The sequence below is a fragment of the Alosa sapidissima genome, chromosome 24 (genome assembly GCF_018492685.1).
Source record: "Alosa sapidissima isolate fAloSap1 chromosome 24, fAloSap1.pri, whole genome shotgun sequence".
Taxonomy (NCBI): Eukaryota; Metazoa; Chordata; class Actinopteri; order Clupeiformes; family Clupeidae; genus Alosa; species Alosa sapidissima.
The window spans coordinates 26,997,586-27,025,111 of NC_055980.1; the positions used below are offsets into that span (position 1 = coordinate 26,997,586).

At 45.8% G+C, this 27,526-nt stretch overlaps 3 protein-coding genes across 4 annotated transcripts in view; all 3 read right to left on the reverse strand.

The window, feature by feature from the left end:
- LOC121700264 (uncharacterized protein C16orf96 homolog) overlaps nucleotides 1-1,366 on the reverse strand; it is a 13,866-nt gene extending 12,500 nt beyond the window's left edge. For both annotated transcript variants that reach the window (XM_042083135.1, XM_042083134.1), the window contains exon 1: nucleotides 680-1,366. In XM_042083135.1, coding sequence (XP_041939069.1) covers nucleotides 680-1,081 — 402 coding nt within the window. In that variant the 5' untranslated portion in view covers nucleotides 1,082-1,366. The remainder of the gene's footprint in view (nucleotides 1-679) is intronic.
- The window catches only part of LOC121700216, a 1,725,899-nt gene that overhangs the window by 1,100,887 nt on the left and 597,486 nt on the right, over nucleotides 1-27,526 (reverse strand).
- LOC121700241 (UNC93-like protein MFSD11) lies at nucleotides 14,428-26,943 on the reverse strand. Its single transcript, XM_042083104.1, has 14 exons — nucleotides 26,654-26,943; nucleotides 26,192-26,333; nucleotides 25,553-25,608; nucleotides 23,611-23,718; nucleotides 23,395-23,474; nucleotides 22,843-22,939; nucleotides 21,112-21,170; nucleotides 20,362-20,530; nucleotides 18,675-18,715; nucleotides 18,512-18,577; nucleotides 18,205-18,330; nucleotides 17,626-17,800; nucleotides 16,344-16,479; nucleotides 14,428-16,048 (listed from the first exon to the last, which is right to left on the reverse strand). The coding sequence occupies exons 2-14, from the start codon at nucleotides 26,285-26,287 to the stop codon at nucleotides 15,887-15,889; spliced, it is 1,371 nt and encodes a 456-aa protein (XP_041939038.1). The 5' UTR covers nucleotides 26,288-26,333; nucleotides 26,654-26,943; the 3' UTR covers nucleotides 14,428-15,886.

A 27,526-nucleotide genomic window follows, 5' to 3' on the forward strand; every position in this document is an offset into this window, starting at 1 on the left:
CAAACACACACACACACACACACACAAAGCACACACACACACACACACACACAGCACACACACACACACTCTCTCTCACACACACACACACACACACTCTCTCACACACACACACAGCACACACACACACACACACACAGACACACACACACACACACGCACATACACCCTCTCTCTCTCACACACACACACACACACACACACGCACGCACATACACACACACACCCTCTCTCTCTCACACACACACACACACACAGCACCCTATCTGTCCCGCTTTGTCCTCCCATCTGTCATCAAGCTTCTACCTGAGGCCATGCAGCACCATGCGCTCATCTCTCACTGCGTGTGTTAAGGAGAGATACACCCCCCACGGAGAGAGAGCTCTACGTGTGTGTGTGTGTGTGTGTGTGTGTGTGTGTGTGTGTTGAGGTACCGATAGACTATCTTGGCCGAACCGCTGTCAGCGCTGACAGGACATTGTCCCTGTGTTGACAGCGAGCCTTTTGCCTTGAGTGACAGCGAACTGGACTGACCTCCAAGAAAGCCGAGACCGCTCGACTAGGCTAATCCCCCGGGTCCGAGCATCTCGCATAACTGTCATTTTGAGAATGAATCGCCAGTAAAACGGCGCAAACAGACTAGACACAGTGAAGGTATTGCGCTCGTAGACCTACTCACCTTGGACACGCCGTCCTCGTTCGCCTGGACTTTCCTCCGGAGCTGCATAAACTGCCACATGTCGCTGACCGGGGTAGCGGCCCCGGAGGCGCTGCGGTTCAGGAGATCCGTGCCGCTCGGCAACTTCTCCAGGGCCGATATCTGCTTCTCGATGTGCCGCAGCTTGCCCTCCATGTGATGGTACGGGCTAGGCTTCTCCCGGGGCACCTCCTGGGCTTCGGGCGGCGGCAAGTCTTGGCTCGGGTCCTGCTCGATGATCCACTCGGTCTTGACATCCTGGATGTTTAGGTGCTTGATGAGGGCATGCAGAAGCGCGTGGAGAGCGTTAAACTGGACCGCTCCTGGCTCCGGAGTCCCGATAGATAGATTGACCAGATCAAATAAACTAATATCCGCTGACATGGTGCACTGATTCCCTGTTGCTTTTCGCTAAGAAGTAATCAACAAAGTGAAGCCTAACACTTGCCATATAAAGTTTGGTTCAGACATAATATTCTATAAAACGCAACATGGGCATCACATTAAATTTCACTTTTTGTTGCCAGTCCATCTAGTGAGAGGCAATTCATGAGAAGGTATTTTGACCCCATGACAGAGGAGACGGTAAGACGATCCCCCGCCTATTCTAAGCTGTTCAATCACTAGGCGTATACATTGGCGTGTCTCTCCGGCGGCTTTTGCTTAGAGAAATTGTTTCAAGATTGTTCAACATTCTAGTTCGCCTCTCACGCCCACCATGTGCGCATATTGGTCGTAACAATGGACACAACTTCTGTGCTGCCGTCTGATTGGGCACCTCACCGTTCCATCCCTCGAAGACCTGCCTCCTGTATTGTGTCGCAAGGCGTCGGGCGTTGCTTGGTAACAGCAGCAGGAGCTGTCAGACAGTTTGCTTGTGCTCAGACGGTCAGACTCAGTTCTAAAAGTTCAGGGTTGAACTTAGGGTCTCATACACACCGCTGCCATGCCATGTTCAACTGACGCTAACACTATAGTTGTTCAGTCTATGCATTGACATGCATTATCACAACTGTTTGTGCATCTAATACTACTTTTAATTTTATTATTTTTCAGAGACTGGTTATTATTGGCTTGGTTAATGTTCAGCTCACACATGCAAAATATGAATAGGATTTCAACCTCAATGGCACAGATTCAATTTCGCAAGTAGTCCAAGAAGGATAAAAAAAAAAATACATTCATTTAACAATGATGCATTTTATAAAACAGCAAATAAACTTAGCACAAAAAGTAAGGAAATGTATGTTTGGTACATTATTTCTCTGTGATAACAATGCTTTTGGCAATACATCTTATGCCGTTGGAAAGCCTGTTTAGTTCCCTTTCAAATGGGGCCCCATTTATGAGGAACATGCATTTGTGGGATGAGCAACAGCGCTGAGTATGTGGGTTGCGCCCATGAAAAATTTGCCAATCTTCTATGCCATTGTCTAACAGGTTATTCTGCCATTGACGGATTGGATGATTGAAGTTTGAAGAAAAAAGATATATTGGCAATTTAACAATGTATTAATTTAACAAACAGAAGCCTCAGTAGCGTGTGGAAGAACCATACACAGCCACAGCAGCCTGCAGCACCTCCTCCTCATGCTGGTCACCAGCCTGGCACCTCCTCCTCATGCTGGTCACCAGCCTGGCACCTCCTCCTCATGCTGGTCACCAGCCTGGTCACACAGCCTGGCACCTCCTCCTCATGCTGGTCACCAGCCTGGCACCTCCTCCTCATGCTGGTCACCAGCCTGGTCACACAGCCTGGCACCTCCTCCTCATGCTGGTCACACAGCCTGGCACCTCCTCCTCATGCTGGTCACCAGCCTGGTCACACAGCCTGGCACCTCCTCCTCATGCTGGTCACACAGCCTGGCACCTCCTCCTCATGCTGGTCACCAGCCTGGCACCTCCTCCTCATGCTGGTCACCAGCCTGGTCACACAGCCTGGCACCTCCTCCTCATGCTGGTCACACAGCCTGGTCACACACTGTCACACACTGCCCTGGCATCCCGTTCCTCAACCAGCAATTGTCGCAAGTCAGCCTACATGGTTGTGTTGGTCACTCGGGCAAGTCAGCCTACGTGGTTGTGTTGGTCACTCGGGCGTGTGTGTGTGTGTGTGTACGTGGTTGTGTTGGTCACTCGGGCGTGTGTGTGTGTACGTGGTTGTGTTGGTCACTCGGGCGTGTGTGTGTGTGTGTGTACGTGGTTGTGTTGGTCACTCGGGCGTGTGTGTGTGTGTGTGTGTACGTGGTTGTGTTGGTCACTCCGGCAAGACCAGCACGCCCAAGCTCACCCCACAAGTGTTCAATGGGGTTGAGCAGGGGCGTGTGTGTGTAGGGGTGTGTGTGTGTGTGTAGGGGTGTGTGTGGGTTTGTGTGTATGCAGGGGCGTGTGTGTGTGTGGTGTATGTGTGTGTGTGTGTGTAGGGGTGTGTGTGTGTGTGTGTGTGTAGGTGTGTGTGTGTGCAGGGGCGTGTGTGTGTGTGTAGGGGCATGTGTGCGTGTGTGTGTGTGTAGGGGCGTGTGTGTGTAGGTGTGCAGGGGCGTGTGTGTATGTGTGCAGGGGCGTGTGTGTGAGCAGGGGCGTGTGTGTGTGTGTGTGTGTGTGTGTGGTATGTGTGTGTGTGTGTGTGCAGGGGCGTGTGTGTGTGTGTGTGTGTGTGCAGGGGCGTGTGTGTGTGTGTGTGTGTGTATGTGTGCAGGGGCGTGTGTGTGTGTGAGCAGGGGCGTGTGTGTGTGTGTGGTTTGGTGTGTGTGTGTGTGTAGGGGCGTGTGTGTGTGTGTGGTGTGTGTGTAGGGGCATGTGTGTGTGTGTGTGTGTGTGTGTGTGTGTGTGTGGTGTGAGGTTCTGCCGATGTTAAACGGTGGGGCCGTATATCTGAACGACATAACCGGTCATATGGACGTCCGAATTTAGCCAGTTGTTCTACTACTCCCCCCCTAGTATTTCCTCCGGACATTATGTAAATGTGCTGTGTCTGAACGAGGCGTAGAACATGCGGTTAAAATTCACACCTAGTGAGAGGGCGTGTTGGTGACGTTTCTTTCGTGCGTCCATGTGGCTAGATCTGACTTAAATGCTAGTGTTATGATGGAGTGCCATAGTGCTGTCCAGAAAATCTCCGACCTGGAAAGATGCAGACATCACGGAGCTACTGTCCATGAGGGCAGACAGCATTGTGATAGAACACATGAAGGGAACGGCAAGAGACACGTTGATGTACAACCGCATCGCAAGGCCAAAGGAATTCAAAAGACCGAATCATCATAAGCAGAAGGTGCTGAAAAGGCAGTAGCCTACAGTGACGTCATTTGTGGTGTCAAATCCACATTAAATAATACAACATCAAAAGAAGTCCGCACACCGTGGATGTATACTGCAGATGATGGCTTTAATGCACTCCGGAGCATTAGTGAAGCAAGTAAGTAAGTGAAAGCAAAGTAAGATAAGTGAGCAGTGAGCAAAGTGAGCTAAGTAAGATAACATCCTCTGGCTGTTGTCCAGCCTTTATACCCCTTCAAGTCATCCCAGACAAGTCACTCTATGTTTACAGATAACTGACCAAGTAATATATGGTACTTCACCTTTGCCCTCTCATCCTGTTATTCCTACATTCTTTAGGTTGTGCCATTCTTTAGGTTTTGCTTACATTTCCTGGCACCAAACCTTGTCTATGCCATTTTCTGCCAGGCCTGCTCTTTCACTTAAACCAGTCTTCCTTTCCCACACTGAACATACTACAGACTTCAGTTTCACAAAACAATGATATTACACAGAATAAAGATACCACATAAAATATATATAAACTAAAGGATATATGTCAATAAAGACCACGACACGTTGACGACAATAACAGGAGTATTTAATAAATTGCTTGCCAACACGATCGGTTTTCTGTTCATTGATAGCCTTCTCATGACCTCGCTGCTGAGCTGATATTTGTTGAGCATAAATATGCCTAGAGAAAATGAAAACGAAGAAAACCCAACTTTGTTCCAAGCTCCTTGCGTAAATGCAATAGACACATGGGGAGAGGATGCTTTTGGAAAAATAAACCATGAAAAAACGAACCACTTCACTGTTATGTTAGTATTTTGTTTGTTGCTTAAAAACGTTGTATATGATGGCCTTGAAGTCTTGAGTTAGCCTACTGAATTGGCTGGTAGCCTACCATAAAGTTTGTGCATGCTCTCTCTCTCCAACGCAAACCAGATTTGGGGTTCCATAGCCAAGTAATTCTGCTACATAACGTTGGAAACAGATAATGTGTTTATTCGAAGCACACATACAAATACTGTAGGTCAGTTACAAATATGCGCACTTACGTGACTACTTCAAGTATTAGCCTACGCACATTAGATTTTTCTTCTTTAGCCTACATAATGCATACACTTTGTAAACAAACAGCAGCTGTGACAGCGGCCGCATATATTCTGCGGATTCTGAGATTCTGTAATGTGCGTGTATGTCGTTCACACATAGGTCCGTATAAGGTCAGTATAAGGTCCGCAGGTTAGCATCATATCTGAATCATCCGAAGGGTAGGACCTCCGTTTGACAAACCTCCGCATATACTCCGGAGGTTATATCTGAAAGCGGTTTGTGTGTGTGTGTGTGTGTGTTTGAGCAGGGGCGTGTGCGTGTGTGCAGGGGAGTAGCATAAGATACTGGGCCCCTACATAGGCAGTCCTGATGGGCCCCCAATGGGGTTGAGGTCAGGACTGCTGGCAGGTCACTCCATCCTCTCCACTCCCACATTCTGGAGGTAGGCTCTGATAACCCCGCCCTGAGGGGCCACATTCTGGAGGTGTGTGTGTGTGTGTGTGGCTCTGATAACCCCGCCCTGAGAGGGCGAGCAGTGTCATTTTGGAGGATAGAGTTCTCGGAGCAGCAGATACTTACTGACTGCAGCTGTACTTACAGTAGTAAGGCCTATGCTCAGTGTTGCCAGATTGGGCGGGTGCCCGCCCAATTGGGCTTCTTTTGACTTTGTCGGGCGGGGGAAAATAAGCTTTAGACGGGCAAATAAAATTTTGAGTTGAATGGATCTCTATGACAAAATCGTTGTTGGGGCGGATTTTTGCTGATGAGGGCAGGTTTTTGAGCGTGATTGGGCGGAAATCACTCAACCCAATCTGGCAACACTGCCCATGCTCACAGGCACTGCCAATCACAGGTGCTGCTCAGAACAAGTGTCAATAGCAACAGCAGAATAAGCTGTTAGGCAATGGCAGAGAAGATTTGGCAAATTCAGCGCTGCTGCTCCTCACATAAGATGTATTGCCAAAAAGCATTGTTATCACAGAGAAGTGGCGAAGACGAACGCACCCTCACACACTCGAGCAAGAGGCTGGCGAAGACGAACGCACCCTCACACACTCGAGCAGGAGGCTGGCGAAGACGAACGCACCCTCACACACTCGAGCAGGAGGCTGGCAAAGACGAACGCACCCTCACACACTCGAGCAGGAGGCTGGCGAAGACGAACGCACCCTCACACACTCGAGCAGGAGGCTGGCGTCAGCTGAAGGGGCCGGCTCAGGAATCTGTTGCTATGGGAGACAACAGCAGCAGTGTCCACTCAACACTCCACACATGTGGGCTGACCAACCATCAGAACTGAGCCAGAGTGTTCAAAATGCTAATAAAATGCTAATCTCCCATAGCAGAGCAAAGGCTCATGGGAGGTGTAGGCCTCGCCAGTTCTAGAATCAGTCCACATATGCGAACAGTGAAGGCCTTACAGCTTCCTCCTCAGTAGCGATGTTCATCCAGAGGAGACCAAGAGATTTGTTTATTACTCAAAAAACACGACCATATTCTGTTCTAACATATTAGCCCCACTAACCCAACACTGTGTTCTAGCATATTAGCCCCACTACCCAATACCCCAACACTGTGTGTTCTAACATATTAGCCCCACTACCCAATACCCCAACACTGTGTGTTCTAGATAGATAGATAGATAGATAGATAGATAGATACTTTATTGATCCCCAGGGGAAATTCAAGGTCTCAGTAGCATACAGACAACACACACACATTCACTAACAGCAGAAAAAGTAATTAAAAGTATATAATATAAAAACACAACTAAGTAATAAGGACAGTAGAAGATACTAAATATACTAAAATACAAATTATACTAACACTTAATCTAAATCAATTCTAAAAGCAGTATCCACATAGTGGTGATTAATCAATCAAGAGGCGCTTGCTGATGACTGAGGCAGGGACTGAGCCTGTGATTCTCTGTGCATAGTAAGGTAAGGTAAGGTGCTCTGTGTGATTGAGTGTCATGGTGATAGTGCAATGGTGATAGTGGTCATGGTGATGGTGCAAATGAGTAAGTCCAACAGTGCAAGAATAAAGTCTATATATCTATATATATAACTATTTTAAGAAAAAGTATAAGTGTGGCCACAGTTCGGCTGTGGCATGGAGAGAGGGGTTATGCATATGTGCTAATATAGCACGCAAACAGTGAGGCAGAAAGACAGTGGTAAAAAGTGGCTAGTGGACAGACAGTATCCAAACATGGAGGGGGTGAAGAGGCAGACAGACTATGCAGAGAAGATTTTTTTTAAATTATTTTTTAATTAAGGTTAAAGACCAAAATTACACGGATCATCTTGATGCTTATTAAAAAGGATAAGTAAAGGTAAATAGTAAGGGTTACAGAAAATCAAAGTAGGCCTAGGTTACTTTATTTGTGTAAATACTTTGACTGGGGTAATTCACAAAATAGTATAACCTTTCGTAGAACTGTCCAAAAAAGACAGCCCCCTAAACAGATGGCATCATGTCATATATTTCAATACATTCATATATGTTGTAATTCATATTAAGTTCATATCTTTTTAATAATTCATATTCTGTGACTTGCATAATTACTAATAGCCAACTAAGTATCTAGTAATTTCATATTGATTTAAACTATTAGACTACACTTTTCTTTAATGTTATTACATTGGTGGTGTGTAAGTCTAATTGACTGCCTGCCACTTTAAGGATGTGAGAGTAGCGTAATGACATTTCTAAGTGGATTGGAACGCTTGCATCTCACTGTGCTACGATTGGAAATAACTTTTTGCATAGTGCATTACGATATGTGGATGGAATTCGGGATGTTTTCTATGTCATTAGTTAAAATAAATGTTAAAAAATAACTTGTATGAAATCATTCTTGGATCATAGAAGAGGTAAATGTCTTTGTTATTAATTTCTATGATTTTGGTAGCACTACACAAACTGAGCCCACAAGCTAGCAAACATGACACGAGCTAAAAGGACATCTCCAGGTGTAAACGCTTGCCAATGGGTTGCATATTGTAGCCTACTCAAGTGTCAGTAAACCAAGTAGGCCTTAATTAACTTACTTTCATAGCCTAGGCAGGTTATCAACACAAGGTTGAGAGATGCAAGTAAAGCAGATCATTATCGTTAGCCTTCTATTTATTGTCATCAAAACTGCAGAGGAGTGAACAAGTTATAGGGCAGTCTCTGGTGTCTGCAGAAGTGAGTGTGGCATCTGACTCAATATTCTGCGCGAGGGACTGTTGTGGTAGGTGAAATTTCACGGGGAAACCATGATGATTGGTCAAATTTGCGAAAAAGTTGCAGTGTTTAGACAAAATTGTGAGGTCGCCCAGAATTCACGAGGATTTGCTGAATTTGCGTTCGCGTTGCGATCGCAACATCGCGAATTCCTGGAGGGACTGTTTTGTCAGATATTGAAGTGATGCACTCCAGTTCAGCTACCACTACAGAGCCAGCTTTCCTTACCAGCCAGTCAATTCGCCCAGCATCCTTCTTTGTGCTTCCTCCCCAGCATAACACTGCATAGAAGAATACGCTGGCAACAACGGACCGGTAGAACATCTTGAGGAGCTTGCACACAATAAGGGACCGTTCATTATTTATAAACAGGGTCACCGGAGGAATTTTGAGTGCTTCAATCAAAAGTTGCATGACGCTCCCCTGCCTGCAAGACAGTTATCAACAATCCTCCAGCAGCCTTTTCAAAAGAGACATGACCCTCCCCAGCCAATTGTCGATACCTCCCACCCACGCTATAAAGCGCAATGAAAACACATCGACTTTAGCTGTCATTCTAAACTCACCCTCTGCTTTCTGATCTTACACATCACACTTCACCAAGATGGTGGCCATTTCAGTAGATTTACTCACTAACATTGTTTTGGAAACACAATAAGCATGGAAACTAAGTGCACACTTCCTGCAACTGCATTAGCCTACTTGAAATAAGTTACTCCTCTAGTAAGTATTCACATGAAATAAAACAATAAAACATTGAGACCATTCAACAAAGCACACTGGGTAATAACAAATTCAAGACATGAACTTGTTGCTATGGACTCGTCTCTAGGCTTCCTCAGTCATTGTAAAGCTGCCGAAGCTGAACATTATCCAAAACTCAATTTCTTAGACGAGCGTCAATTTGGGAGCTTGCTACACTCTTTCCTTCTCAAATGACTTGAAAAGGCCGTTTGCACAATTTCACAAATCACAGGGACCGAAAAAAATAACTAACATGCCAACTTTTTCCGGGTTTAGGCCTATCATTTTAACTTTTCCCCGCTGTGTTGCCGTTTTAATATTTTCCCGTAGAATATCCCATATTACTGTAATACTCTCATAACATTAGTCCTGCATTCTGGCCTGTCAATGTGTTGTCCTGTTGTTACCCCTTGCCATTCCAGAGAAACAGATGTATTTAAATCATCGTTTTGCTTGCTTGAATGCGAACTCAGAGTGATGTTAACCTACAGGCCTATTTAAGTTAACGACGTGGTTGTCGTGAGAGCACGATTCATTGGCGCTTGCAGTGTTCGGCCGTAGGCTATGTCTACGTGCGCACCTGCCAGGCTAAGAGCCAAAGAAATCCCCCTGTATACACCAATCCGCCGCAAACTTTATGGGCGCCGCCATGTTGCCTGCCGCCATAACTGCGTGCCTGCGGAGTGTGATGGTGTCACTTACCGGTGCCTTCTAATGGCTTTTCAATGAAAGCATCCTGTCAGAGAATATCAAATAGGAGATCCTGCTCATGAAAAAATGTCAGGTGAAAGGGAACATTGGGTAGATGATGTCAGGCAGTGGCCAAAACTTACCGATGAAGGTAATTTATTGACAACATAATGTATTAAGACGTGTATTAATTAATGACAACAATAAACCGAACGCTGTCATTAGTAGCTGTGTTGCTAATATGTTCACAAGCTTCAGAAGTTGCAAATAACTATTAGCCACGACCACTTGTAGCAGTAAAATACATGTTCTTACAGGTATACAGGATTATTTTATTAATCGTATGTATTTCATCCACTTTTAACGCACATCTTGGTCCTCCACACGACAAGGAACTCTGTATAATCTCTAAGCCTGTAAACACACTCAATCAATGTGCAACAAAGGTTTGTGAATTTCACAAACGGTTTAATTCTAAGTCTGTATATTCCTACTGTTGTTAAAACAGCCGACCACACAACACGCTTGTCCCGGCATCACTGAGCAGCATACGTACTAAATAAAAATTAAGAAAAAGAAGATTTCGCATCTACAGCTAACGTCTGCTACAGCCGCCTACAGGACCAACACATTACTTCGCTACTTCCTTAGCAGCAAGGCAACGCAGTAATGGCGGCGCTGCTTTACTTCCGTGTTTCGCCAGATTTGTGTATATTCACTCCAAGTTGGTCTACCATAACTTACCAACTCTACACTGTAGACCATAAACTTGCTATTTATATGACCAATGTATTTGTTCAACTTTATGAAGCAGAATTACGCACTGCTACTTGGAACGTAACACATTTTTGTTGGCAGGAGAGAGAATGACAGCGATTAACAAATTGCACTTGTTGCTGGTTACCAATAAATAGGGCCTACTATATATTTTTTTTGCAAACAACAAAAACAGAAAGGATGGAGACAGCAAAGCTAGAGATGGGCAGGAACAAGGTCAATTGGTAGAAATGCTTGTCAAAACGTTAGGAGCTGGATGTGTGGATGAATGCAGCACAAGTATGCTTTATAAGCATGCACACCGTTTAAAGTTAGGCTAGGCTACACGGTAAACTACAAGTAAACCAAAGTTACATTTAGCTTTTTTAGGGCTGGATAAAGTTGACCAAATGGATAGGCTGTTAGGCGTGAATAAAGTAGGCTACTTTGTGGCTCCAACCCTTCCAACGTTAATGGGGACGAATGTTGACATTTTCCGTATTTTGCGTGAGAAACCCGGGAAATCTCCCTTATTTTCATTGTTCAATGTTGACAGAGCTATGGAACGAAAGAGAACGTTATATGGCGACAGAAATCAACAATCAAACAAGCCACTTTGATTTTTTGCTGTTTTCATTAATACAAAAGATGGGTGACCGCCCCTCCTAGACAAAAAAAGTTAGGTGACCCTCCCTCAACAAAGAATAAAAAGACATGACCCTCCCCTATTTTCCTCCGGTGACCCCGTTATAAATAACGAACGGTCCCTAAAGGACCGCAGCCTCCTCAGGAAGTACAGCCTGCCCTTTCTTGTAGAGCGCAGTTTTGGCTGACCAGTCCAGTTTATTGTCCAGGTGGAGACCCAGATACTTGTAGGTGCTTACCACCTCCACATTGACCCCATTAATGGGGACTGGTAGCAGAGTGGGCTTAGACCTGCGGAAATCCACCACCATCTCCTTGGTCTTTGAAGTGTTGAGTTGAAGGTGATTGAGTTTGCACCATTGCACAAAGTCCTCCACCAGGCTCCTGTACTCCTTCTCCTGCCCGTTCCTGATACACCCCAAAATTGCAGTATCGTCAGAAAACTTCTGCATGTGGCATGACTCGGTGTTGTAGCAGAAGTCAGATGTGTACAGGGTGAACAGGACTGGAGAGAGCACAGCTCCCTGTGGCACTCCGGTGCTGCTGATCACAGTGTTAGAGAGACAGTTCTTTAGTCTGACGAACTGTGGTCGCTCGGTCAGGTAATTTGTAATCCAGGTTACCAGGTGAGCGTCTACACCCATCTGCAAGAGCTTGTCTCCCAGTCTGAGGGGTTGGATGGTGTTAAAAGCACTTGAGAAATCAAAGAACATGATTCTCACAGCACTTTTCCCCTTGTCTAGGTGAGAATGTGACCTGTGTAGAAGATAAGTGATGGTATTAGCCCCATTACCCAATACCCCAACACTGTGTGTTCTATATTAGCCCCAATACCCGAACACTGTGTGTTCTAGCATATTAGCCCCGATACCGCAACACTGTGTTCTATATTAGCCCCAATACCCCAACACTGTGTTCTAACATATTAGCCCCACTACCCCAACACTGTGTTCTATATTAGCCCCAATACCCCAACACTGTGTGTTCTAGCATATTAGCTCTACTACCCAAACACTGTGTTCTAACATATTAGCCCCACTTTGTGTTCTAACATATTAGTATAGTATAGTATAGTATATATACTTTTTTGATCCCGTGAGGGAAATTTGGTCTCTGCATTTAACCCAATCGGTGAATTAGTGAAACACAAACAGCACACAGTGTACACACAGTGAGGTGAAGCACACACTAATCCCGGCGCAGTGAGCTGCCGTGAGCAGTGAGGGGTTAGGTGCCTTGCTCAAGCGCACTTCAGCCGCGGCCCACTGGTCGGGGCTCGAACCGGCAACCCTCCGGTTACAAGTCCAGAGTGCTAACCAGTGGGCCACGGCTGCCCAAATTAACCCAACTACCCCAACACTGTGTTCTATATTAGCCCCAATACCGCAACACTGTGTGTTCTAACATATTAGCCCCACTACCCAATACCCCAACACTGTGTTCTAGCATATTAGCCCCACTACCCAATAGCCCATCACTGTGTTCTAACATATTAGCCCCAATAGCCCAACACTGCGTAGCATATTAGCCCCACTACCCCAACACTGTGTGTTCTAATGATTCCATGCAAAGGCTTGGGCCCCTGGCCCCCTCGGTAGGCCCGTGCAGTAATCCATCCCAGAGTCCTGGTCTTGGACTCGGAAAAAGGGTGGTCTTGACTACAGCCCTGTTGTGTTCTAGCATATTAGCCCCAATACCCCAACACTGTGTGTTCTAACTTATTAGCCCCACTACCCAGTAGCCAATGCTCTGACCCTTTCAATCTGTTCCCAGAGGGTTTCCAGTTGACACATTCAAAACCAACACAGATACTTGAAATGAAAATTAAAACTTTTTATTATTATTTTGCAGTAAAAGGAGGATCCCCAGGGCACACAAAAGTTAACGATGCTTTTTATATTTTATGCTTTTTATTTCTGAACGGTGCAGCAAAATGACTAACGTTTCAATGTAGGTTACATCTCCATCAGAGTCCATGGGGAGAGAGGCCCTGTCCAGTTAAAATGTGAACACCCTCAGGTGTGGGAAAGGGGCGGCACCTACAATTAGCCTGTGGCATCCCTGGGCCCACTCTCACTCCAATCATCAGCCAGAGGGGGGCGTCGGCCCGTAAAAGACAAATATGTGGTATAAAATACAATCATTATAAGAAACACAAGACAATAAGAGTTCCAGTGCAATAATAAACAGATCATTACACATTTCAAAGCATCATGAGCTTTTGTTCTTCAATCCCCTCTATGACTTGTAGCATATCAGAACCAGCGTGGATGATCCGAGGGAAGGAACCTGAGTCCACTCACTTTAAATACTCCAGGTCTACAGGAAACCAGATCAACTTAATCCTCCACTTAGACCTCGAGACTCAAGTGTGTCAAGTGTATGGATCCAATATGCCTCCTTCCTCCATATGGGGTTTTTAAATGATGTCCGTGGTCTGCCTGCATATAATGTCTTGCGACAGCATAATTAGCGTTTTGAGTTCGTATCGCCATTTTGACCTTGGAAGCGTGCTGCAAGTGTGTGTGTTGGAAGCGTGTGTTTTGAGTGTTTGAAGCCTGTGCATGGAGTGTTGGCAGCGTATGTGCAGAGTGTTGGAAGTGTGTGTGTGTTGAGCGTTGGGCTGGGTATTAAGTAGTGCTGTGTGTCTCAGGGAGCAGCAGCTTACACCATGCAGCTGTACGCCAGTGCTGTGTTAGAATGGCCCACTAGCCATCAGCGCTGCGTTAGCATGGCTCACTAGCCATCAGCGCTGCGTTAGCATGGCTCACTAGCCATCAGTGCTGCGTTAACATGGCCTACTAGCCATCAGCGCTCCGTTAGCATGGCCCACTAGCCATCAGCGCTGAGGGCTTATTCTGGGGGCAGCCGTGGCCTACTGGTTAGCACTTCGGACCTGTTACCGGAGGGTTGCCGGTTCGAACCCCGACCAGTAGGAACGGCTGCAGTGCCCTTGAGCAAGGCACCTAACCCCTCACTGCTCCACGAGCGGCGCTGTTGATGCAGGCAGCTCACTGCGCCAGGATTAGTGTGTGCTTCACCTTACTGTGTGTACACTGTGTGCTGTGTGTGTTTCACTAATTCACGGATTGGGATAAATGCAGAGACCAGAGAGTGTGCATTGCCAGTCTGGTTCGTGGCTGCTGCGTCGCATTTCATGTGAGAAACGTCCCTGATGTGGCACTGCTGCAGCCAGTCTGATTATTAAAATATCTCTTCACCGTTGAATGGAAACGCTTCCAATATGCTTGCGTGAAAAATAGGCGCCAGTCCTATTTGTAGCATGCACACGTTTTCAGCACGGCTCAAGCCACACCTGAGACGTGCGTGTCACGCAGGTAGTGTGCAAGCTCTAACATGTTAACATGGGAGCGGAAATAAAAACATACATGTAACGCAGCTGACAGGCTGCCACGCTTGCGGTCTGAATAGGGCCAGTGTTCAAAATGCTAATCTCATAGCACAGCAAAGGCTCATGGGAAGTGTAGGCCTGGCCAGTTCTAGAGTAAGCCTACATATGCAGGAAGTGTAGTCCTGTTCTCCTGTTCTGTAGTCCTTCTCTTCTTTTCACTCCTGGTCTCCTCAATCTAGTCCTCTCATGTCCAGAGAACTCAGAGATTCGTTTGTTACTCACAAACACGGCCATTATGCTAACAAACGCACACACGGCCATTATGCTAACAAACGCACACACGGCCATTATGCTAACACACACACAGCCATTATGCTAACACACACACACACACACACACACACAGCCATTATGCTAACACACACACACACACACACACACACACACACACACACACACACAGCCATTATGCTAACACACACACACACAGCCATTATGCGAACACACACACACATACACACAGCCATTATGCGAACACACACACACACACACAGCCATTATGCTAACACACAGGCATTCCTGTCCGACATCTCATCCTTTCAGGAGAGGCGTTAGTCAGAGTGACGAACACAGGCGTGCACACACACGAGGCACAAAGCAATGCAGAGGGACGGGGGAAAGCTTTCAGTCACAGCGAACTCTTTGGCAGACTTGTCCCTGGTGATCAACATAATGAAATAAATAAAAACAACTTCACTCCTGTGCTCATCCAGGCTCTTCATTGTGCAACAGTTCTGTCAACACACCTCCAGCTTCAGGGGGGAGTGTTTTTTCTCTCCCGAAACACACACACACACACACACACACACACACTTCAACTGATGTCCAGAAGTGCACTCTCCTGAGTCTTATAAAGTAAACTAAATCGAACCGAATCTCCCTTTGTGACAGCGTAGTAAGTAGTGTGTGTGTGTGTGTGTGTGAAATCACAAAAGTCTTATCCACCGGAGTGGAACAGGCACCATCAGTGGATTCTTCCTTGATTGTCCAGGTTCTCTGGATAGCAAACAAATCACACATTACACAAAACAAAACAAACAAATCAAACATTACACAAAACAAAACAAAACAAAACAAAACAAAACAAAACAAATGAAGGAAGGAAAATATGGCTGCTTGGCTCTCATTTGTCTCTCATGCCAGCTCCCCCCCAGTCAGCAGAGCCCCAGAGACTGGACTGTGCCACCCTGTGCTGAGGAGCGGTCAGCTGGCCTTCCACAGCGGAACAGAACGCCCCTCATGTGCCCCTGCCACCCACCCCTGGGCAGGCAAGTACACACACACACACACACACACACACACACACACACACAGTGTATGCGTGTGTGTGTGCGCGTGTGTGTGTGTTGGGCACCAGGCAGGCCGTGCACCAGGGCAGGTTGGGCGGGTTAGATGCTGTCGTAGTCAGAGTCACGCTTGCGTTGGACGGCGAGCCACTCGGCCACGAAGAAACTGAGCGTGCCCAGAAAACCCATCACCACCAGCACCAACAGCTGCCAGTGCAGCAGCAGGTAGTTACTGTACAGGAACGCCACTGCCGCCATGATGGACTACACACACACACACACAAACACACAGAGAGAGAGAGAGAAAAAGACATCATTAGACCAACAAGATTAACAGATGATTCTCTAACAGGACTGTCCCATCACAGGATCGTGTTCTACTCTGTCTGCACTCTGATTGGTTCGAGAAATATCCATCACAGAGCTATCTGTACTTTGATTGGTCTGTTCTCAATGCTTTCTGATCTGATAGGTTGGCACACTAATTTGAATGTGCAATGACAGGCAATTGCTCTGAGCTGTGCTCTGATTGGTCAGTGCAGTGGCCATGGTGACCTACCTGGATGAATTTGAAGACGGCGAAGGCTGGGGCACTGTCCTCGCGGAACATGTATCCCACAATGCTTAGCAGCTGCGTGTTGAAGCAGCTGTCTCCAAAACCCAGCAGGAAACTACACAACAGAGCCACCTCTACACTGCCAGGACAACACACACACACACACACACATACATTACACATCCTACTCACACAAACACAATACCCACTGAAGCTGAAGTTCCTTTCAAAACTTTACTTAGGTTTCACTGTAAAACTAAGCAGACCTTACAGAATAGAAACTAATGCATTAGCTTATGGCTAATGTATAGGAGAAATCCCATAGAGATGCTAACGGTTAGCATAATAAAAGTTGATAAAAGATGATAAAAAGTTGATATTTAGAGCGAACTTCAGTCCATTTACAAAAGGGTAACATTTCAAAAAGGGTAACAGAAGATTTATTTGTTTACAACTGACCAAAGGCCTAATGTTTACATATAATACCGTGTAGAAAAATAATGTGACTAACTCATCAATGCCACTTGAACTAAGTAGCCGCACAAAATAAACATTAGGTGTGCGTGTGACAACGTGGATCACTAGCAATCACGTGACTTGATCTGCTGCAGCCAGGAGCTTCTCTCGCATACACCTCCTGGATTTTGGGGGCAGCCGTGGCCCACTGGTTAGCACTCTGGACTTGTAACCGGAGGGTTGTCGGTTCGAGCCCCGACCAGTGGGCTGCGGCTGAAGTGCCCTTGAGCAAGGCACCTAACCCCTCACTGCTCCCCGAGCGCCGCCATTGTAGCAGGCAGCTCACTGCGCCGGGATTAGTTTGTGCTTCACCTCACTGTGTGTTCACTGTGTGCCGTTTGTGTTTCACTAATTCACCGATTGGGTTAAATGCAGAGACCAAATTTCCCTCACGGGATCAAAAAAGTATATATACTTATTTAGTGAATGTATGGGGGTTCAATGCGTGATTTCGAGTGTCACGATATACATCGCCCACCCCTACTATACACACACACAGTCATGGATAAACATACACACACAATACCCCTCCACACACATATATATTACACATCCTACACACACGGATAAACATTCTCTCTCTCTCGGCACCTAACCCCTCACTGCTCCCCGAGCGCCACTGTAGCAACAGGCAGCTCACTGCGCCGGGATTAGTGTGTGCTTCACCTCACTGCGTGCTGTTTGTGTTTCACTAATTCACCGATTGGGTTAAATGCAGAGACCAAATTTCCCTCATCATATATTTATATATACTCTCTCTCTGGCTCACCTGGGCTTGATGAAGGCCTGCAGGTGTGTCCCCTCCTCAGGTGCGATGGGAGCGTCGCTGGCGATGTTGAGGAAGATCAGGAAGAACCCCACAAAGTGTGTGACCAGCCCCAGCAGCACCACAGGGTTCCGTCCCACCTGGATATACTTATTCAGCATCCCAAATATGCCCCCTCCTGGACAGACAGCGCAAGTACACCCAGTCACTCACCATCAGGAGACACTGGCAACACCCAACTCACTCACACCCTTTACAAAATACATCAGCACTTTCAACACCCTTCACTAAACAGAGCAGCACTTTCTACTAAGATTAGCAACAGAGAGTCTCCCAGTCTCACTTGAGGACGTCATTGCTTGATCACACTACCATGGCACTTTGCAGTTAATATCACACGAGTAGAACATCAGAAGCCAGAATGTAGGCAGATTTCACCGACAGGACCCTGGACTGTTGACAGTGTAGAGAGTTTGATCTGTGCTTAAACCAGGCTGGACTAGGGGTCATTATCAAAGAGGACAAGCAAGCACTTCACAATGACATCACAGAGAACACACACACACACACACACACACATACCCAGGATCTCCCCGATGCCGATGCAGATGCCAGAGAGGCCGATCAGGCTCTTGGCGTTGTCTCCAAACACAGTCATGGCCCCAATGCTGGTGCCATATACGCCACTGTAGAAGGTCAACTCCAGCCCTGTAGGGCACCGGGGCCAGAAAGGTCAAAGGTCACACACATGAACACACACACACACAGGGACATTAAAACAGTCACTCTATAGGTGGACGAAGGCAAGCTTTTAATGGGTAAGTGGGAACACACACTCTCTGTCTTCACCTCATCACATACGTCACATGTATAAAATGCTACTTCTTACCCGTGTAGGCTATGGATATACTGAGCAACAGCATTTCTTTGGTGACAAACAGCTTCAAAGCCTTCTCTGTGAAACACACACAAACACAACAGTGACCAATGGCAGTGTACGACAACCAAAGTTGAAACGAGAGAGAGGACTTAAATAACAGCGCTGGACTTACTGAAGGCGTCCAGGGCCTGGAAGCCTAAACCAGGAGGTGCTCTGTAAACAACAACAACAACAACAAAATTAAGACAGGCAGAGCTGCAGTTCAGAATGCAAATGTAAATGTTCTAACTGATAAAATGTGTAAATATTCTACCTGTAATAAAATGTGTAAATGTTTTAAATCCTCTTTTACTTTAAATGTTCTAACTGTAATAAAATGTGTAAATGTTGTGACCAGGGTAGGAATTTCACGGCGGCCACGACGGCCATGGCCGTCGTAGCCCCTTGCGTTGGACGTGAGGCCCCTTTGAAAATCAGAGGTTTACAGGCCACGGTGGCCTTGGTGCCCCCTTCTTTCAATATTCTGCTTTGCGTCCTACTAATAGTAATTTTATTTAGCCTGTGGCCTGTCAAAATAATCTTAGCATTCACAGCGCAAATTTATTTAGTCTTTTACGCAGTGGAGAAAGTGACAGCGCAAGAAAGAAATTGCGTCCAAATTCACCCATTCTCAGTTGAACTACTCGCGAAGTAGCCTATTCATCACACAGACATCACAAATATCACATGAAAGAGCTTTTTCTCAGCTTTTAAACGATGTTAGCCGATAATTGCGGTGTTGAACGGTTCGCGAGAAAAGTAAATAATATAATTCAATTTAATCATACATTCTACTGAAGGTTTTGCGTCCCATGATCTCCCTACCCATTCATCTCGGTGGAATACTTTACGAACCCTTCTTTTAACACATGACAAACCATATATCAGAATAAACAGGAGACCTTACCGAACACAAAGGTGTAAAGCAGTCCACTGTACAGTTAGCCGTTCCAGTAATCCAGTTTTGAATTTGCAGTAAAGTTCGACATACATGGATGTCTCCAAATTTGGGCTTTAAGTTTTACAATGTGTTTAAATTGTTCCACATGATTTCATAACGGGCCAAATACAAAATAAATGTTACAAATATCGCCTAGATATTGGTAAATCAGTACAGCTGACTAAGAATTTGTGAAAGTAGCCTTAATGATCACAAAATGCTAAGCATGCATCTAGGCTATTTGAGTTTCTTAAAGCTGAGCTGTGATTAAATTGTTCAATACATGATTTCATAATAGGCCAAATATAAAATAAATGTTATATATAGCCTAGATAGTCAGATGATTTACAGTTCTATGTAATATGTCATGTTTTCATTTCATGTTTTTGTAATGTTTCATACAGTGATGCAGGTCTACTGCAGTGAATATGCTAAACTTTGATCATTGTTATAGCCTACTACTGTATAGTTAACTTTGGCCTTGGTGCCCTGACATGTGGCCTTTGTGCCCCCCACCAAATATGCCCAACTGAAGGCCAAGTGGCCTTGCCCCCAGAATGGTGAAATTCCAAGCCTGGTTGTGACCAACGCAGGACACCATGCACGCAGGACACCATCTCGCCTCCTAAACATCTCTGTCCTGTGCAAAGCTGCAGGACACCATCTCTCCTCCTAAACATCTCCGTCCTGTGCAGATGACATGGCACTCCGTTTAATTAATTATTGAGTTTATCTAATGACTGCTGTAACTCAAGCCAGCGTGGCAGCAACTCTTCCTTTCAGAGGATCTATGGTTTGTGTGTGTGTGTGTGTGTGTGTGTGTGTGTGTGTGTGTGCGCGTGTCTGTGTGTGTGCGTGTGTCTCCCCCTGCTGGACTCACGCAAGCACTGCAGGGCTGCTGTCTGTGAGTGTGGTTTCCGCGGGCAACAGAGACTCGGAGGCCTCAGAAGGGGCGGGGTCTGGTTCGACCCGCTGGATCAGGAAAAACAGGAAGCTCCCCACCAGACTGATGACCGTCAAGGAGATGAACAGCGTCTGGCGGTCCTTATCTGGACACACACACACACACACAGAAGAAACATCATCCATTAAACACACAATTCAATGAGCACAACCAGGCTGATGACTGTGACAGACATGATTGATAAACTGATGACCCCCCCCCCCCCCCCCCCAATACACACACACACACACACACACACACCACATGACCATTCATCACATACACACACATGCATCATTCCCAGAACATAATCTCTTACAGTCATCAGTCTCCACACACACACAGACAGAGAAAAAGCAATAATCTGCTAAGATCAGCTGTACTTCTATTCAATTCCTAGAAGTTAATCTGTCCCCAGTGGTCAATAAAGAACTGGACTCTCCCTCAGAGTCAAAAGACTTTGTGTGTGTGTGTGACACAGTCCCCATGGGTATGTCTGTGTGAATCTTTTAGTGAGTGTATGTGTATATACTGATTTCTGTTAGTCGCTGTATGTATGTGTCTGTATGAGTGTGTGTGTGTGTGTGCATGTGTGCGTCAGGAGAGTAGGAACTCTCAGTGTGTGTGTGTGTGCATGTGTGCGTCAGGAGAGTAGGAACTCTCAGGACGTAGAGGTGGCCATCTCACCTGATATGTGTGTTTTCCCGTGCCAGGCGATGTAGACATACAGGTTCCCAAAGAACATGCTAGAACACAGAGAAGAAAGGACATGTGGTTTGTTATGGTGTTGCTGCCATTCAATCCCATTCAAGTTCAACCCATCTTTAGTTACGATAAGGGTGTAGTTAATGTATTACTCATCTTTAGTTACGATGAGATTATTTATCTTTAGTTACGATGAGGGTGTAGTTATTATTCATGTTTAGTTACGATAAGGGTGTAGTTATTGTTCATGTTTAGTTAAGATAAGGGTGTAGTTATTACGATAAGGGTGTAGCTATTACGATAAGGGTGTAGCTATTACAATAAGGGTGTATCTTTAATTACGATAAGGGTGTAGTTATTATGGGGTGTAGTTATTACGATAAGGGTGTAGTAGTAGTTATTACAATAAGGGTGTAGTTATTACGATAAGGGTGTAGTTATTACGATAAGGGTGTGGTTAGTTACGATAAGGGTGTAGTTATTACAATAAGGGTGTAGTTAGTTACGATAAGGGTGTAAATGGCCTGTTAACCAGCCACAGCTGGTCCACTGCAGAACAGGGTTCACAGACTGCAGTGGTTCACATGCTGGACCATGTGAGCAGTTCACCTCACAGAGCACAGGGAGAGGGAGGGTGGTGACCTGCCCTCCCTTAATCATCTCTCTCCTTCTCTGTCTCCCCATATTCACCACATCAGCAGTTCACCTCACAGGGTACAGGTCAGGTCACCTCTCTCTCTCTCTCTCTCTCTCTCCTCCTTCCATATCCACCCCCCCCCCCTCTCTCTCTCGTCTGACAGCCAGTTCCTCAATTTCAAAAGTTCCCATTGAAAGAAATGGTGGAGTCTTCATGATTTCAACATTGCTTGTGTTTCTGGTGTGTGTGTGTGTTTCTGGTGTAGCAGACACTTTGTATTTGGAGGAACACTCCAATGTTTTGGGAAATCAGCTTATCTGAGTTGGATAAGACGATCGGCCCCTTCTCTTCTCTGTGCATGCAAGAACCCAGTCTGACACCGTTAGCCTAGCTTAGCATAATTAACTGCTAGTGGGTTACTCCAGGTAGCCTATATTAGTATAATTAACTGCTTGTGGGTTACTCCAGGTAGCCTAGCTTAGCATAATTAACTGCTACTGGGTTACACTGTTAGCCTAGCTTAGCATAATTAACTGCTAGTGAGTTACTCCAGGTAGCCTAGCTTAGCACAATTAACTGCTAGTGGGTTACTCCAGGTAGCCTAGCTTAGCATAATTATCTTAACATAATTAACTTCTAAAATTTCCCCTTGAGGATCAATAAAGTATCTATCTATCTATCTATCTATCTATCTATCTATCTATCTATCTATCAATCTATCTGCCAGTGGGTTACTCTAGGTAGCCTAGCTTAGTATAATTAACTGCTACTGGTTTACACTGTTAGCCTAGCTTAGCATAATTAATTGCTACTGGGTTACACTGTTAGCCTAGCTTAGCATAATTAACTGCTAGTGGGTTACTCCAGGTAACCTAGCTTAGCATAATTAACTGCTACTGGATTACACTGTTAGCCTAGCTTAGCATAATTAACTGCTAGTGGGTTACACCAGGTAGCCTATAGCTCCCGGCTCCCTATAGGCAGACAGACAGGCAGGCAAACAGACAGACAGAGTTAGCTATAGGCTCCCCTATAGGCAGACAGAAAGACAGGCAGACAGACAGATGAATGCTTACCTAAACTGCAGCAGGGCCCAGAAAATGCCGCTGTTCCGGCCGATGGTGCTGTCTGAGGAGTTAATGGTCAACAGGTTCCCCTGGGCAGTCCACAACACTGAAGAGAAGAGAAGAGAAGAGAAGAGAAGAGAAGAGAAGAGAGAGAGAGTATATGACCTACTGTATACTTCTGTAATATGTTTGGAAGTTGACTTCTACTAAAGTAGTGGAGACATGTGATCGTGTGCATTTCAAACTCTACAGGGGAAGTGGTTGAGCACTGCTCTCCCATGCCCACATCCACGGCTGTGGATGCCCTTGAGCAAGGCACCTAACCCCTCCCTGCTCCCCGAGCACTGCTGTAGCAGGCAGCTCACTGCTCTGGGTTAGTGTGTGCTTCACCTCCCTGTGTGTTCACTGCGTGGTTCACTAATTCACGGATGGGATAAATGCACCAATGACACCAAATTCCTTGTATACGCAAGTGCACTTGGCCTATAAACCTGATTTACATTTACAGTTAAGTGTTTTCATCTTTTTAAACATTTCCATTTACTTGGACCAAACGGTTACCTGCTGCGGCGATGCCGACCACAACTGACGCCGTGTAGAAACTCCAGGTCAGCGGATGGATAAACATGGCAATGTAGCCACTACAGGAGAGAGAGAGAGAGAGAGAGAGAGAGAGAGAGAGAGAGAGAGAGAGAGAGAGAGAGAGAGAGAGAGACATTGAATGCTAATATCTTGACTCTTATGCTACGTTTACGTGTGTGTGTGTGTGTAGCTCACCTGTAGAGGAGACCACTGAAGAACATGGCCAGCTGTGGACCAATGACGGCCACCACTGAGGGAGCGATGAGGTTGGAGGCCGAGAACACGCCATAGATGATGGACATACTAAACAAACAAACAAACTTTTAGTAAGTCACCTATTCATTCATTCATTCATTCCAGGTCTTTCCTATAATGGCGGCCGTATCCACCAACATTAAGCGTTTCATCATGAAGTCTGCTCATCCTGCTCATTAGCGACTCTGAAGACTTTTAATTCAAATTAGAAACTCTAAAGCAATCGTTTCAGTGGTTCATCAACTCGTGAAACAGGGTGAAAGGCACTTCTGCATTTGCTTCGCGGCCCTCTATCGGCTATAACCGCACTATGTTAGTTTGCCAGATCGGGTAGCGGATCTTTAGTTCAATGGAATGAGACATAAGAAACTACAAAATTTGACTTGTTTCTGATGTCGCAATACGTCATACTTTCATTGAATCATGCAACATACTCTACCGTGTCTGTGGACATGCTATTTGCAAAGCCGGTGCTAGATAAACAAATAGCATGTGTGCAACAGAGGAAAAGTGCTTTAGTGTGGCTATACACTTCCTGTTTTTCTTTTCCTGCTGAGGGCCATGGTAATGCTCAGGGAAATGAGATCCGTCACAGCTATGGGGATTATCATCGGTGACTTAAACCTGTTGAGGAGTGAATTATTTTCCTGGTTCCTTCTAGAATTCTACGGAAACGATCTATAGTTTCAGTGTTCTTTATACAGTCTATGGGGAAAATCTCTGAGGGTAATTGTCGCATCATAATGCGGAACTCTCGGTTTGTGAACATTCTAATCACATATTGTGATGCGGCCTTTACATGGCGTCCTAAAGCTGCTGTGTGTAGTAGTAGTGTGGGTCTCATACTCTGACCTCGGCCACATAAGATGGCGGAACGACACAGAGGTGAGCGGCTGCCAGGCTGTGATGTTTGTCACATCATGTGAGAGTGTGATGGTGTGTGAGAGTGTGATAGTTGAGTTACGCAACAGGGGTGGTAAAATCCACACGGTCATGTCCTACACACTCCGCTAGAAGAGACGGTGAAGCAAACACACACACACCCTTTAACATCCAGCAAACACACACACACCATCCAGCAAACACACACCAATCACCATCCAACAAACACACACACACACACAGAGAGCTGTGCTGACCTGCTGAGCGCGCGCGCGCACACACACACACACACACACACACACACAGAGAGCTGTGCTGAGCACGCACGCACACACACACACACACACACACACACAGAGAGCTGTGCTGAGCACGCACGCACACACACACACACACACACAGAGAGCTGTGCTGACCTGCTGAGCTGGGTGACTGCATTCAATTACCCTCTCAGAGACAGGAATGCAGTGTCACTATTAGATTAAGCCACGGTCATCAGACAGTTTAGGGACCGTGTGTGCGAGACATTTTTAGTCCCAATAAAATAAAAAAACACTAACCAGGAAACGTCCTCATATCCATATTTGGTACACAGGGATCCGCATGCCAGAATGAGCCAAATCCTGCGTCTCAGTCAGCATGGAATCACCAGTAAGAACAGTGAAACGTTCTAGACTCCTAGTACAATAGAACCGGTGTCAGAGTAATGAGGGACCACCCTAGAGTTGGCTGGTGTTCAGCTGCTAACACGGTTCTAAAGAGTGACGGAACTTAATAATGAAGCTGGCTGGTGTGTTGGTGTGTGTGTGCATCCATTCCGTGTACGAGAGAACCAGTAGCTGAGAGACCTCTCAGTGCTGGAACTGAGAGAACCTGTAACACCATAGGGTGGTAGAACCTGTAGCACCATGAGGTAGGGTGTTAGAACCCGTAGCACCATGAGGTAGGGTGTTAGAACCCGTAGCACCATGAGGTAGGGTGTTAGAACCTGATGTGGTACCTGGTGTATCCGCTGCCATGGAAGTCTGAGCTGTTGTAGCTCTTCAGAACGGTTTGCTGGGAAGACAAGAAGGAACCACGTTTATGAAACCACACAGAACCACGTTTATTAAACCACACGGTATCAGGACAGAGGACAAAAACATATCGGCCACTTTACCTGATTTTACACATAAACATGTTTAGGTGAACTATTTATGTGAATGCTAATTATATTTGTAAACTCATGTAGCTTATTTATGTAGCTTTCATACTTATTTAAACTTATTTCACCTCATTGCATTTCACTGAACAGTGCACAACACTCGCTTGGCTGGAGGCTGGAGCTCTGCCCATCTTAAACTGTTGATGTTGCCTCGCACTTGATTTGATGTCTGAGGCAGTACAGACCCACACTAGCACTTAGGCTAACATTCAGGGATGACACAGCTACCATAGGGTAGGCCTTTATCCAGAATGGAACAGGTTTATCAGGTGTCGGAGAAAGGCGCTGTACGACCAACTTACTTCCCTGACAAAACTGACACACTTTTTCAGTTTGGGGCAGGTTATCTGCCGCTTTCGTTTCCTTATAATCTCGCCTGCATTATAGTAGCGCCTATATTTTACTTTTTAATTGTTCGGTTTGACGTCACGTTACCTCGATGTTCCCGCATGTTTGAAAGGCGGTGAACATGAACATAAACCCGAAGCCGAGGACGATGATGTTGAGCAGCGACTTTCCTTCGGGGCTCATGTTGACGGGACGCTCTCGCTGTGTCACCACAACGTCTCACGGCCACCTATCAGCATAGATCAGAGGAAAGAGAAATTATATTTTACATCGCTACACTGACATGATCAAAGCCTAATAAAACTAATGGCAGACAAATCGGTTTCATTGTACAGGATATTCAGACATGAGAAGAGTCGACGTGAGAAGCTGTACACCAGTTAGCTAGATAATTAAGCACAAACAATAAGCTAAGGTCTTTCATTAGCGGTCTTGTGGCGACGTTTTACCGACACAGAGACAATGGTTGGCTACGCAAATGTTTTTCCACGATATTGAGGTCTACTAATCACCTTAAACGAGACGGATGCCATCAGCATCTCAACTTACCGAATGTATCAGTGGTGTAGTTTAACGTTGAGTTTCAAACCAGTTTTCGGGTTAAACAAAAGGTCCCATCATTATAACCTTTGCGAGCAGATCCCAGTCGCGTGCAGATAGGACTGTCATGAAAATCATGTGACTTGCCGACTAGCTGGTCAAGTTTTCCTGTGTGACCACTGTATCTACGGCAGAACATCAAATATGCTGTCGCTGGTGTTTTTCAATTTACGATTTATGGCTTCACCGCGGACGTCTGTCATGTGAGACGTCAGCTGACCGACACTGCAGACTCACATGTCACAGTGCACTATGGGAAAATGAGTTCCACAAGAGAATTTCGATGGGCTCTGGTCCCAGTGTTGTTGTTCAATGATGTTCATGTTGTTTGGGCCTACTGTATATATACAAAGGCCCAAACACATGCAACATAAATATGTCCGCCTCTGGGAAACCCCAAACATCTGGGTCTCTATCTGGTATCCAATAAATATGTCAGCCTCTGAGAAACCCTAAACATTTGGATCTATCTGGTGTCCAGTAACTTCATGGTCTGTATCTGGTATCCAATAAGTTCCTGGTTTGTTTTTAGAGAGAACAGGGAACTCGTCACTCCTTCTGCAAACAGCCAACTGGACGGTTGTGAATCACACCCACAGAGTTAAACAGGCTGCAGCAGCAACCTCCTCTGTGTCTCTGTGTGTGATCGTAGAGAGTAAAAACGGTTGCAGTCTCTCTCTCTCTCTCTCTCTCGTATTGTCACAAGGCGTCGGGCGTTGCTTGGTAACAGCAGCAGGAGCTGTCACAGTTTGCTTGTACTCAGACTCAGTTCTAAAAGTTCAGAGTTGAACTTAGGGTCTCATACACACCGCTACCATGTTC

Bases quoted from the DNA above. Each gene is read 5' to 3' on its own strand.
- LOC121700241 (XM_042083104.1), bottom strand. From the start codon at position 26,287: ATGAGCCCCGAAGGAAAGTCGCTGCTCAACATCATCGTCCTCGGCTTC. The intron at 18,331-18,511 runs GTAAGAAGTAGC...GGTGCCCTACAG, and splicing joins TATATCCATAGCCTACACGG to GGCTGGAGTTGACCTTCTAC. The intron at 16,049-16,343 runs GTAGGTCACCAT...GTGTGTGTGTAG, and splicing joins CCGTCTTCAAATTCATCCAG to TCCATCATGGCGGCAGTGGC.